The sequence below is a fragment of the Tursiops truncatus genome, chromosome 9, assembly GCF_011762595.2.
Source record: "Tursiops truncatus isolate mTurTru1 chromosome 9, mTurTru1.mat.Y, whole genome shotgun sequence".
Lineage (NCBI taxonomy): Eukaryota > Metazoa > Chordata > Mammalia > Artiodactyla > Delphinidae > Tursiops > Tursiops truncatus.
In genome coordinates, this window is record NC_047042.1 from 46,501,621 (window position 1) to 46,514,136 (window position 12,516).

At 42.3% G+C, this 12,516-nt stretch overlaps 1 protein-coding gene across 3 annotated transcripts in view; it reads left to right on the top strand.

The window, feature by feature from the left end:
- SLC25A13 (solute carrier family 25 member 13) overlaps nt 1-12,516 on the top strand; it is a 203,131-nt gene that overhangs the window by 185,381 nt on the left and 5,234 nt on the right. For all 3 annotated transcript variants that reach the window (XM_019927669.2, XM_019927678.3, XM_019927685.3), the window contains one exon: nt 5,059-5,197. In XM_019927669.2, coding sequence (XP_019783228.1) covers nt 5,059-5,197 — 139 coding nt within the window. The remainder of the gene's footprint in view (nt 1-5,058; nt 5,198-12,516) is intronic.

Genomic DNA, 12,516 nt, shown 5'->3' on the forward strand with positions numbered 1-12,516 from the left:
CTGGAGTTAGCAGTGTATGTGTGTAAGACACAAATCCTGTTGTGTTTTATCTTTTGACAATTTCATGCCAGACAGAGCTGCCGGAGTCAGCTTGGGTGGATGGTTCCAGCAACTTAAGAATTGATTAAAGCTCCTTTGGGCTTTCACCATAGTGTCCACATCCAAAAAAGCATGAGAAGTAAAGCAGATATTTCCTTTGCCATGGCGATACAGTGGCCAGCGTCTCTAAACACGTCTAATTGGCCTGTGTGCACCATGGACCACTGAAGTTAAATGAAGTTCCTAGACGTTAAATAGAATGGTGACGGAGAGACTTTGGAGGGATATGGAATTGGAACAGAGCCAGAGTTGATAATTAAACTAGATCTGAGTTTTGATTCAAGTTTATTCACATATAGGTCTCCCCTGAGATGCCTTTTATTGTTCCTGTCTGTTATTAGTGGGCCTTTTATTAAAAAGGAAAAGAATAATAATAATAATTTCCCCTTTTTGGAGAAAGAGTGCTTTAACGAAGAGTAAGAGATCAGATGATTGCATTTTTCATTTATTAATTTCCCCCAAGTGATTTTACTGTGTATACAAAGGAACTTCAGGGCCAACCGGGGAATGTCCAAGGGCAGGGCTGCCTAGAGCAGGGAAATGTGGGGATTTTTCTTAAGGAGAGGAACTTTTAAAGATTTATTTTAGGTGGTACACACTTCGTCATTTATTAATTTTTTAATGGCCAAAGTACTTCTTTTTGTGTTGCTGACGCAGGCTCTTGGGCAGCATGGAATGTTCCCCTTTATTATAAAGTTGCCTGTTCAGAATGGCTGATCACTTGGTAAAAATGGTACGTGGGGCAAGTAGAATTCAAGTCAAACAGGTTTATGTTTTGATGTAGGACTGGAGGATGGGTGTTCACTGAGAAGTGAAGGATTTATCAAGGAATCTGGGGAACATTCTCACTGTTGGAACTTTAAATGCCTTTCTCACATCCTGTCTCCCTTTTCATTGTGCCAAACTGGCACCTGCCTTTGTGCCTTAGGCCTGGAGGAAGTCGGGGGTGGGGGAGGAGGGGGGGAGGAGAGCAGGAAAATTTAATAAGCCTGTGCCTTTTTCTTCAACCCTTTGCAAAGTTAGCTTTCCTTGGGAACTGGGCTTTGATGCCTGGGGTGTGAGAGACACCTCATGACTCAGGAGAAGTGATGTGCTGCCGGGAGATGCCTGAGCAGGTGCTGGGCTGTGGGAGGATGCAGGCTCCAGGAGAGGCAGGGACCACAGACCTGCTCATCCCCACCGGCCCTCACGCTTGTCCTGGACTTGATACTTTACATGGGACTTTAATAATTATTTCCTCGTGTAGTCCTAAACCCCTGTCCCCCTCCCTGCCCCGAAGAAGGCAACCTTTGGCCATTTTGACAGGAGAGGAAGGTTCAGAGCTCTGTTTCCCCCAGTGCTCTTTCATTACACAGCCACACAGCCATAGAGGGGAGGGTACGTCTCGCAGGTCCCAGGGCTGCTTCATACGTTGCTCGGTGGAAATTAGAGTTTCTAAATGTTTTCACTTGCTGGCTAGATGGTCCTGCCTCTGTGAAGCAGAGATGGTGGCCATTCCACAAGGTAACTTTCTTCCTTCACTTTCCCTTTCCTTCCTGTTTTTCAGGTAATCAGAAACCAGAAATGTCTTACAGAGTCTCACCTTGGCTCCAGCATCCATAAATTATTTAAGCACATTGTCTGATCCCTGGTAGGAAAAATGCAGCATATTTCTGACCAGTGTAGCTCCGCCTTTTCCTTAGATGTGGTCTTTCTTTGTTTGTTTGTTCATCTGTGTTTTGATCAAGTCATTTTTCTTCGTAGTCATCTGGAACTGTTCTCAGACATCTCTTAAAGCATATCACACCTCTTATTAGGCTCCTATTCTCACACTGATACATGATTTACTGTCATGATTTCAGGAAAGCAGAGTTCCTTCTTGGGAGAACCCAGCTGCTGCTTCACTTGGCCTTACTCTTCTTGTGTCACAGGGATGTTTCTAATTTCAGGTCACATATCAGTGTATCCCGAAGCCTCTCATTTCTCTCTTTAGTTGTGGTGTTTTCTGTGGGAGTTGGCAAAGCCAAATCAGTGTCACCAGGAACATGTCTTAGGCCCTAACAGCCCAAGATTTTGTTGTTTTCTAAATTAAATCAGGCAGTAGTTTCTGGCTCCTGGTCGCCTACACTCTGAAATAGGCAACGCTGACGTAGGCAGATCTACAGCACTGAGAAAGTGTGGAGCCATGTGGAATCTACTCCTTGTCTATCTTCTACTTACTTGGAAAGGGTGGTGTTTGGGTTGAAATGAATGAAGAGGAGGTATTTAAGAGGTTGATGTGCCTAGCTTAGCAGTTATCAAAGACGAGGTAGAGTGACACGTGTGCCTTGATTGATCAGATGAATGGGGCATCGAGTAGCTTTACCTGAGAGGAATCAGGCTGACCAGGAGAGGAAAATGGGAAAGTGAGGTCATTACAGAGCTTTGACAAGGGTGGCAATACTGGGCCTAACCCACAGGACAGCCAAGACCATGATGATGGTGGAGCTTTTCAAACAGTGTATAGAAAAGAAATTTAGGCAGTGTGGCTGAGGAGACGTTAGGCCATACCGCCCCCTCACCCTCCCACAAAAAAGAAAACCAAAACACTGGACAGCATGAATTTAAGGAGAAGAAAAGCATAACTGAACCACAGAAGCATGACCCCGACTATGGAATGGTTGATAATATTACTGTTGAAGGCGATGCTGCAAAACATATATGGTGGTTGCAGTGTTTATCTCTTGCTGGTGAAAATTAAGGGCAATTTAAATTTTTAATACTTTACTTTGTCTGTGATAGGCACTTACTGTTTTCTAATCGGGGGGAAGAACATGTTAAACGGAAAATATTACCAGCAAAAAAAGAAAAAAAAAAAATGAGCAGAGCATCTAGACTGAAGTTCTGTAGATGCAGAAATTTGGGAGATGAGGTCCGTAGTAAAAACTAATAGATTTAGTTAAAAGCAGGATTCGTGTGAGGAGGAATTTTATCATCCTAAAAATTACTCCTAAGTGATTTGTTTAGTAAGTCAGTAATATGGCAAGTTTTTTTTTTACTATATTGAAGGAGCCAGACATGAAGAAGATTTAACTGATCTTAATATGAGTTGGTCATTTGGTGTTTAATTTGAATATCTCCTGGACAGACTCTGCATGTGAGCAAATAGCGAACAGAACTTATGGGAAGGTTTGTAGGCAAAATAAGGAAAAGGAAGTAAAAATAGACAAACAAATGAGTGATAGTATTACCCTTACACAGTAACTCCCTGGATTATAACTTTTTGAAAAACAAATCATCAGGAAAGGATTGGACGCTACATGGATACTGGTGCTATACTGTACTTTTTCCCTTTGAAAAAACTGGGAGAGGTGGAAAAAACTCGAGCCTCCTGAGTTTTGGACCTGTCTCTGGCACTGCCTCCAAGGAGGTCCCTTAAGCAAGCCAACAGCAAGGCCCTTAATAAACCTGCGATTGATAGGTTAACTGTCCTGGGCACCAATTTGCACATGTATAAAATGAGGAATTTGGGTGTGGTGAATTTTGTAGTTCTTCTTTTCAGTTACGCATTTAACAGTTTGGGTGTTAACAGAAGTGTGGGCTGATTGGCCATACGTGATGGGGGATCTGTACTCAAAGTGGCCAGAGGCAGCTTAACACATCCATGGGTGAGTTGATTGAAGAACAGCCAACATGACAGAATCCAGATTCCAAGCATTTGTTCTGGTTGGAAGGATGGGCCAAACTAGGATGAAGTTTAATAGGATTAAACACAAAGCCCTGCTTATGTTACTTGTTTAGGACAACTAATTAAGTTACAGTAGACCTAGGTTAATAGCGGTTCATATGAAAAAGACTAAGGGCTTTATTACCCGCAAGCTCAGTGTGAGTCAGGAGTGTAATGCGGGTGTCAGAAAAGCAAAGGCTGCAGTAACAGATGTGTAGTGTTAAGGAACTTTGACAGATTGGAGGCTGGCATCAGGCAAATACCCGAGAGCCAACATCACTAGACCTCAATAAATGTCGCTGGGCTTGGCTAGATCTGTGGAATCTGGATGGATTCATTATTTTCCTTGAAGAATCTCTAAATTTGATGAAAATTTTTAGGCATTAGAAATCTGTGAAAGAAATGGTATTAAATCGTTAAGTATTGAAAAGGGGGGCTTCTGAAGGTAGGTGGGTTTAGCCTGCCTAAAACACGGTATATGTCTTGTGGTTTTCATTAGAATTTTATATCGTATTTCTGGGCATACATCAATTTTCAAGCCCTCCCCATGGCATTATTTTGGCACCAGAAATTATTTGGTGAAGAGTTTGCCTTAGTTGCTAATTGTTCTACACAGAGCTCTTAAATATATAGGAATTATTATAAACATTTTAAGGCTTTAGGACAGGCATTTATCAATGTTTCATAAACCCTGGGGCAGTCGGGCTAAGTATATGAATAAATTGGGGGAATCCATGAACCCCTTGAAAAGGTGTCTAATTTTTTACATATGTGTAATTTTTTCTGGGAAAGAGTCCAGCATTTTCATCAGAGTCTCAAACAATGTGAAAAACAAACCCCTTCCCCTACCACCTTCATAATTTGTCCACTTCCCAGTGTGTAAACACAGAGGTATCTTGGTTGTTGTTGCCCATCTTCTGAGAACAGATCCTCCTTGAAATGCCAGCGACCTGCCATCAATTAGGGATTTAAAAGGATGTGGCAGGCAGAGTTCCGAAAATGTTTTCATCGAAATCTTACCATTAGAATAAACAAGAACTCTCCCCTCTCGCTTATACCACACAGTAAAATGTTTTATTTTAAAATACAAGATTCTGATTTATTACTTGCAGAACTTGGGTTATATATGTTTTTTTCTGTTCCCCTTTCAACTTGTTAAGTACAAATTCGGTCTTCTCCAGAAATATTTTGTTCTGAGGGAAGTTCCAGAGAAGCTTGATCTTCTGAATGGGATATGTGTTTCATGTGGTTTTTCTTCCTTTTCAAACGTACAGGGTGCCAAAGCGTGCTTTCTGCGGGACATTCCTTTCTCGGCCATCTACTTCCCATGCTATGCTCATGTGAAGGCTTCCCTTGCAAATGAAGATGGGCAGATTAGCCCCGGAAGCCTGCTTTTCGCTGGCGCCATAGCCGGTGAGTGTCCTCAGAGCTCTGTTCCCCCTGTGCCACGGCACTGGAATTTTTGCTTATCGCTGTCGACAGGGTACACGTGAGATGGCTTTAGATGGCTTTGAAGAGCTACTACAGTGAAAGGGAAAGAAATGAATCTTACTTCTGGCAGGTTAGACTATTAGACAAGCTTAATTTCTCAACTCCAAAAAAAAGCTCGTTAAAAGTTGGTGCGTTTGTACTATTGCTGGATTCCAGTTCAGGTTCCATGTCATTTCATAGTTTCACTTCATGGTGTAAGAACAAGAACTGTTGAGTCAGAAGTTTTTAAAAATGTTAATACTTGTGCCTTAAAGGTGTCTAACCAAAATAGTACATAAAACTTGTCCAGAATTTAAGCAGTAGTTATTGTCATTGAGAGAAAAGAAATGTAATAGAACTAGAAACAGCTTGGGTCTATTAGATACCTGATTCCTGCTAGCTGTGTAAGGTTGTAAGATTCGGGGTGGGGGTTGTATTTGAATCTCAGAGAGAAATGACTATCTTCTATAGTGCTACAGTGAAAGTATCAACAGAAGAAAATAGATGCAGACGTTGGCTTCTACATTCCCAGTGTAAATCCTTAGAGGAAATTTGATTATAGCCCCAGCAGGAATGAGTTCATTCTTTGATGCTTCTCCTTGTTTAGAGACCCTAAAGGCTAGAACAATCTGGATTAGCTCTCCAGGTGGTGACAAACATTTAATGAGTTAACAGACCCTAAGGCAGTCATGGGGTGCCTGGGTCCAGACAGTTTTGATACAGGTGTTGTTCTCATCAGACATGTGGCTTGAGCCTCTGGAGAACTACCCCCTGCTTTGAGAAGTTGTTTGCTATTTTGTGAGCCCCGTGTCCTGCCTGTAGCCTGGGGAGCCCTGGAGGCGGGAACCCATGGAGCTCCTCTGTAATTCTTGGTGAATCCCTTTTCTTCAAAGGTGGTGATGTTGGTGTATGAGGCAGGGCTGTCCTTTCCTGGCTGCTCAGGGAGCCTGGTATGAGTAGCAGTGAGACCACTCTACCTAAATCATAAAAGCATGATCTCAAGACTCAACCATAGAATTCCCTGTTTTAATCCCAGTTTGGCTGTTGACTCACTCACTGTGTCCTTTATATGTCATTTACAGATGTATAAACAATAATATCTTTTGAATCAAAAGGGTATAATACAACTTATTTCCAGTCATTTACTTGAAATCAGGTAGGACCTACTGGGGAGAACTAACATACCACTTAGTAGTATGTGACCTTGGGCAAGTTACTTAAGCTCCCCGGGCTTGGTTTCCTCAGCCATAAAGGGAGATGGTAATTGTACTGACTGGAGAGAGTGGTTGTGAGGCTCTAATGAGAGCACCCATGTGGAGGACTTAGCCTGTAGCCTGGCAGAGAGTAAATACTCAGTACATGTTATCCATCATTACGTTGAATCCAAGAGAATCTGTCTGTAACTCACTCCAAAACTCAATTGCAACATCAGAAGATAAAGCTCAAAGTCTAGGACATTCTCCAAGCTTTGTTTTCTTTGAACCACAAAAATATTGCTTTTAACTCTTCCCTTGGAGAAGATAGCTACCCAGACATAATTTTTGTCTCTGGGTACAAGTTTTCCTGGGTGATCCGTGCTGTCAGAACTGTAGAAATTATGAGTGGATTTTTTTTCTCTTTTAAAGTTTATTGTCTTCTATTTTTTGTTGGATTATGAAAATATTGACCATTGTAAAATATTTGGAAAGTATCGGAACACGTAAATAAGATAACAGTATCCATTATTCCATGACTCTAAGAAAATCACCATTTAATATTTTTGCTAATTTCTCCCCCCCTTGGACGGTTTTTAACACATTATGGGTATGTGGTTTTCACTTAGCATCGTTTCTGAAGCATTGTTCACCATCACTGCAAAATGGTTCATGGCATGTGCTGTGGGGTCAGACTATCCGGGTTCAAATTCCAGTTTCCCTGCTGAGAACTGTATGACCTGAATGAGTTACTTAATGCCTCTCGGCTTGTTTCTCCACCTCTATATGGAAATAAGAATAGTCTTAGTCTTGTAAGATTATTGTGAGGATTAAGTGAATTAATGGATATAAAGATCCAGGAAAGCACCCGGCACATAATAAGTATTTTTAAATGTTCAATAATAATGTTAATTTTCTTATGTCATTTAAAACTTTGGAAACAAAATTTTTAATTTGCTGCATACTTACATCACCTTCAATCTTAGAAAACAAACTTTTTTTTCAAAAAAAATTTAAATACATGGTATTGTTAAAAAACATCTTTGTGCATAAGGCTTGTCCCCCTATCCTGGATTGTTTTCTTGGGAGAAATAAATTCTCTGAAGTGAGTTTGCTGGTTAAAAAAAAAAAAAAAATTTATGATTGTTTTTAAGGCATTGCCTTGTCCTTCTTGAAAGTTTGAACTGCTTTACATCCCCATTCTACTATTATTTTAGCCCTCTAGCCATCCTGTTGTCTTTCAGAGTTGTTTTCCACATACCTTCTGTATTAGTTATTTGTTGCCACGGAACAGGTTACCCCAAACTTAGCAGCTTCAAACAACAAATGTTTATTATCCCAGTTTCTGTGGGTTGGGAGCAGCTCATCTGGGGACCTGTAGCTCGAGTTTGTCATGAGGTTGAAGTCAAGACGTCAGCCAGGGCTCTAGAAGGCCTGACTGGGGTCGGAGGATGCACTTTCAAGATGGCTCAGTCGCACGCACGGCATTGGCAGGACGCACAGCATTGGCAGGACCGTCAGTTCCTTGCCACAGGGCCTCTCCATAGGTCCTTGGGTGTCCTCATGACACAGCGGCTGGCTTCCCCCAGAGCAAGACCAGAGAGAGAGGGAGGAGGGAGAGGGAGGGACAGGGCAGGAGAAGTTGGGGGAGGAAGGTGAGAAGAAGAGGAAGCAAATAGAAGCTGCAGTGTCTTTATGAGCAAGCCTTGTAAGTCGCACTCCTTCGTTTCCACACCGTCCTATTAGTCCTACTGATCAGCCCTCCGTAACGTGCACGAAGACGATGCGGAGGCAGAGGTGTGAACACCAGCAGGTGAAGATCACTGAGGCCCCTTTGGGAGCGAACTGCCACGCTGACTATAGAACGTTTACTTTCATTTTATTGCCCATCTTCCCCTTCCCTGTAAGACAGGATAACATAAGACAGACTTTGTCATTGGATTTTTCTTGAAAGGACAGATAAGCCACAAAGCTTGATGGTCTTTATCTTCCACAAACCTGTATAAACTATGTAATGAGAACTAAGCTACTTTCTTAATTTCATAACAGATATCAGAAGCAATGGCAACTGTCATAACCTCTATTCTCATTAAAGTTAGGGATGTTTCTGTTATCCAGTTTTTTAGCCTTATTTGGAGGTTCCAGTCAATGTGGTGAATATGAAAAGGAAGAAAGAGGCATAAATATTAGAAAAGAAGAAATGAATCTATCGTTATTTGAAAATGATTGCTTACCTGAAAATCCAAATTAAAATGCCTAAAAATGTATCAGAATTAATAAGGAAGATTAGTAATTTTTTTTTTTTTAAGTAAGATAAACATAAAAATGTATATCCAGTGATAAGCAGTTAACTGATGTCCTGGGAGGAAGCAGGGCCACCATCTGCTGAGTGTAGAGCCTTGCAGGTGTGCTCAGCCAGGGAGCTGAATTCAGTATGGAAAGGGCAGAGGACTGTGGTCAGAAGCGTGCCCAGGGCAACACCATCAAGAAGGGCAGTGAGCACAAAATGCACCACACATGTGTGGGCTGTTGGTTGCAAGCCAGATCAGACCCCCATGTTCCTCTTGTGGATACCAGGGGAAGAAAGGCATTTCCTCAGGAGAGGACACAGTGATGGGGTGGGTATGCACAGAAGCCCAGGAGGTAGGTCCAAGGGCCAGAGTGATCTTTGTTGTCATTAAGAGAAAGGAGAAAAGCTGATCTCAAAATAAGCTACGAGGAACAGTAATTGACTTAACTAACTTATTATAAGAAATGTCTTAATGCTATTTTTATATGTTATATAAAATACACATTTTAATATAAAATATGATTTTTATATTTTATATTTCAGTTTATCTCTTACACAGGATACTTTTGTTGTTGTTGTTGTTGTTGTTGTACGCGGGCCTCTCACTGTTGCGGCCCCTTCCCCTGCGGAGCACAGGCTCCAGACGGGCGGGCTCAGCGGCCATAGCTCACGGGCCCAGCCACTCCACGGCATGTGGGATCTTCCCGGACCGGGGCACGAACCCGTGTCCCCTGCATCGGCAGGCGGACTCTCAACCACTGCGCCACCAGGGAAGCCCAGGATACGTATATTTTTTGTTGAACAATACTATTATACGTAAGATGGATCTGGGTTCAGTGAACATGATTTTACCTTTTATGTTTTGACAGGAATTTCAGTTATTCAGTAAGTATTACCTTACTTTCTCCAAAAATTTGATTTGATTTAAAGTTAGATTGCTTTAGTAATATACAGCTTTTTAACAGGTGGTTGTTAGTATCTTAAAACATAGAGAATATTAAATTTTTTTAGGTCTATGTATCTAGTGATAAACTGGGAAGATCTTTAGATGCTGGGAACATCTCCATTAATTCACAGGATCGAGTTAAGACCAACAGATATTTAAATTTATGTTCATTAGCCGAAGTGCCTCATGTGTCAGAAGGTGAGGGTTGAAGCAAGGGGCCTGAAATTAAGGAATCAAATTCTGACTCACTCTAAGTGTTACTTTTTTGATTAATGAAGGGCAATGCAATATGGTTTATGGATAATATCAAATGAAGGATATCTAATACTTCTCAAATGTTATAGAGTGACCGCTCATCCCAGATGATCTTGTCAGAGGGGTGAGGTAGAGGAACAAGTCAGACTGCAGTGATGGTCGTGTGATCTTGTCTTTGAATTAATTAGCTTTAGACTAAGTAGTAATTCAGGAATATCTGTTTTTTTTGTTTTGTTTTGTTTTGTTTGCGGTACGCATGCCTCTCACTGTTGTGGCCTCTCCCGTTGCGGAGCACAGGCTCCGGACGCGCAGGCTCAGCGGCCATGGCTCACGGGCCCAGCCGCTCCGCGGCATGTGGGATCTTCCCAGACCGGGGCACGAACCTGTGTCCCCTGAATCGGCAGGCGGACTCTCAACCACTGCGCCACCAGGGAAGCCCCAGGAATATCTTTAAAAGAGTTATGTGTGTGACTGATCATGATGCTTTTACAAATGTATTAGAAGAATTAAGTTAGGAGAAAAGTACCATTGGCACATAATTATATAAAATGTAACAATTTTTTAATTATGTGGACATAAAGCTTAAGATAATTTAAAAGCAATTCTTAGATCCTTAAAAAAAAAAAAGTAATGGAGAGGTTGGATCAAGGTAATGGACTGAGCATGTTGATCCATCTCTCCTCCCAAATACCTTAAAATGGTAGAAAATACATGTTAAAAAACTCCTTATTGGGCTTCCCTGGTGGCGCAGTGGTTGAGAGTCCGCCTGCCGATGCAGGGGACACGGGTTCGTGCCCCGGTCTGGGAGGATCCCACATGCCACGGAGCGGCTGGGCCCGTGAGCCATGGCCGCTGAGCCTGCACATCCGGAGCCTGTGCTCCGCAACGGGAGAGGCCACAACAGTGAGAGGCCCGTACCGCAAAACAAACAAACAAAACTCCTTGTTAGCACCAGCCTTCAGAAGATAGGAACCAAAACCTGAAACAAGTGAAAAATGCCACAGCCCAGAACACCGGCAGGAGAAATTACTTTTATTAATTTAAGAGCAAAACCAGATAATTTTAACCTCAGAGTGAACAATAGATAAAATGCCTTGAGTGTTGGGGGAGGTTTTAGGGTAAATAATTAACAAGAGTTAAGGAACTGCATTTACTGCGGGAAGGTCGGCTTGCTCCTCTCTCTTCTCCTTTCTATATGGAACTTCAGGCAACATTTGAACGGAGGCTAAAAGCCCAGAGCTGTATTCTAAAGGGAAGGGAACACTTGCCTGGAGAGGGTGATTGTAAAGAACTGAAATAAATCAGGGCAAGGCTTAATGGTAATTCCAGACCTTTACCACAGATGCAGGGGGGGAAGAAAAAAATGAACTAATAGCAGCTCTTCCAAAGAGGGGTAGAAAATAATTCCTTCTACCTCCAGAGTGAAGCACCCCGCATTGCAGGATTTGGAAGGTCCCTGCCCTGCCAGCCTATCTTAGCCCCTGCATGCAGTTACGGGCCTCACCCATTTCACAAACTCTCTCCATTCAGGAGAGAGGCCTGTGGGTGAGGCTGGCCCAGAGTGCGGTGGAAAGCTGTCCACAGCACAAATCAGCCTGTCCTTTGAACTTGAATGTCAGTAGACAGCCAGGGGTCCCCTCAGACAACAAGGAGCAATAAGGTAAGTAAATAGAAGAATTACAGAGAAAACAGGCAATTCAGGGAACAGAGGAGAACTTTTAAGAACTATAATTAGGGTCCTCAGATTTGAAAGAAACACTCAGTAAGGAGGCTTTCTTGAAAGTTAATAAAAAGATTGCCAAACTTAGAAATCCATAAAAAAAAAAACAAACACCAAATTTGACACATGGAAAATAAAGTCATGGGAGAAAACAAACAAAAAGCTCTAGAATATGGATCACAAATACATAGATGAAAAATAACAGAAAATTTAAGAGATATGTAGGATGAATCCGAGAGGTCTAACATCTGTTTAATAGGAGTTGTCCAAGGAGAAGCAATAAGAGAAAGAGGAGAGAAAACCAATCAGTAATGGAAGATTGGCTTCTCATCTGCGGTGCTGGCTTCCGTCAAAACGCCGAGGAGAGGAGGTCTTGATATGCAGTTACGTTCCCAGCAGGCACGCTTGCCTTCAGGAGCAGAGGCCAAAGCAGGGTAGTCCCTCCCAGCCAGGACCCACAGGTACCCCTCACAGACCTCTCGGAGGCAAAATGAAAAGTGAACTTACGAAAGAGGACACTGTGGGATATATGAAACAGAGCAGATAAAAGTTAAACCCAAGAGTCGGTCTGAGTGACTGCTAACCTTGGCTTATGTGTTTTTGTACAAGAAGCGTTGTTGGGAGGCAGGTAATAGAAAGGGAGACAAAGGGAGGGGGCACCTCAGCCTGCAGAGATGTCAGTGCTCATTCGTTGCACACACTGTAACCCACACCTGTGTAACAAACGCTTATGATATTTAGACAAATTGAATTAGTCAGGAAAGGGTGGAAATCACAAGGGAAACACCTAGAAGCAGAGAAAATGAAAACCGTAACTAACCCAGAATGGCAGAAATCAGTCTACGAGCCACAACTGAA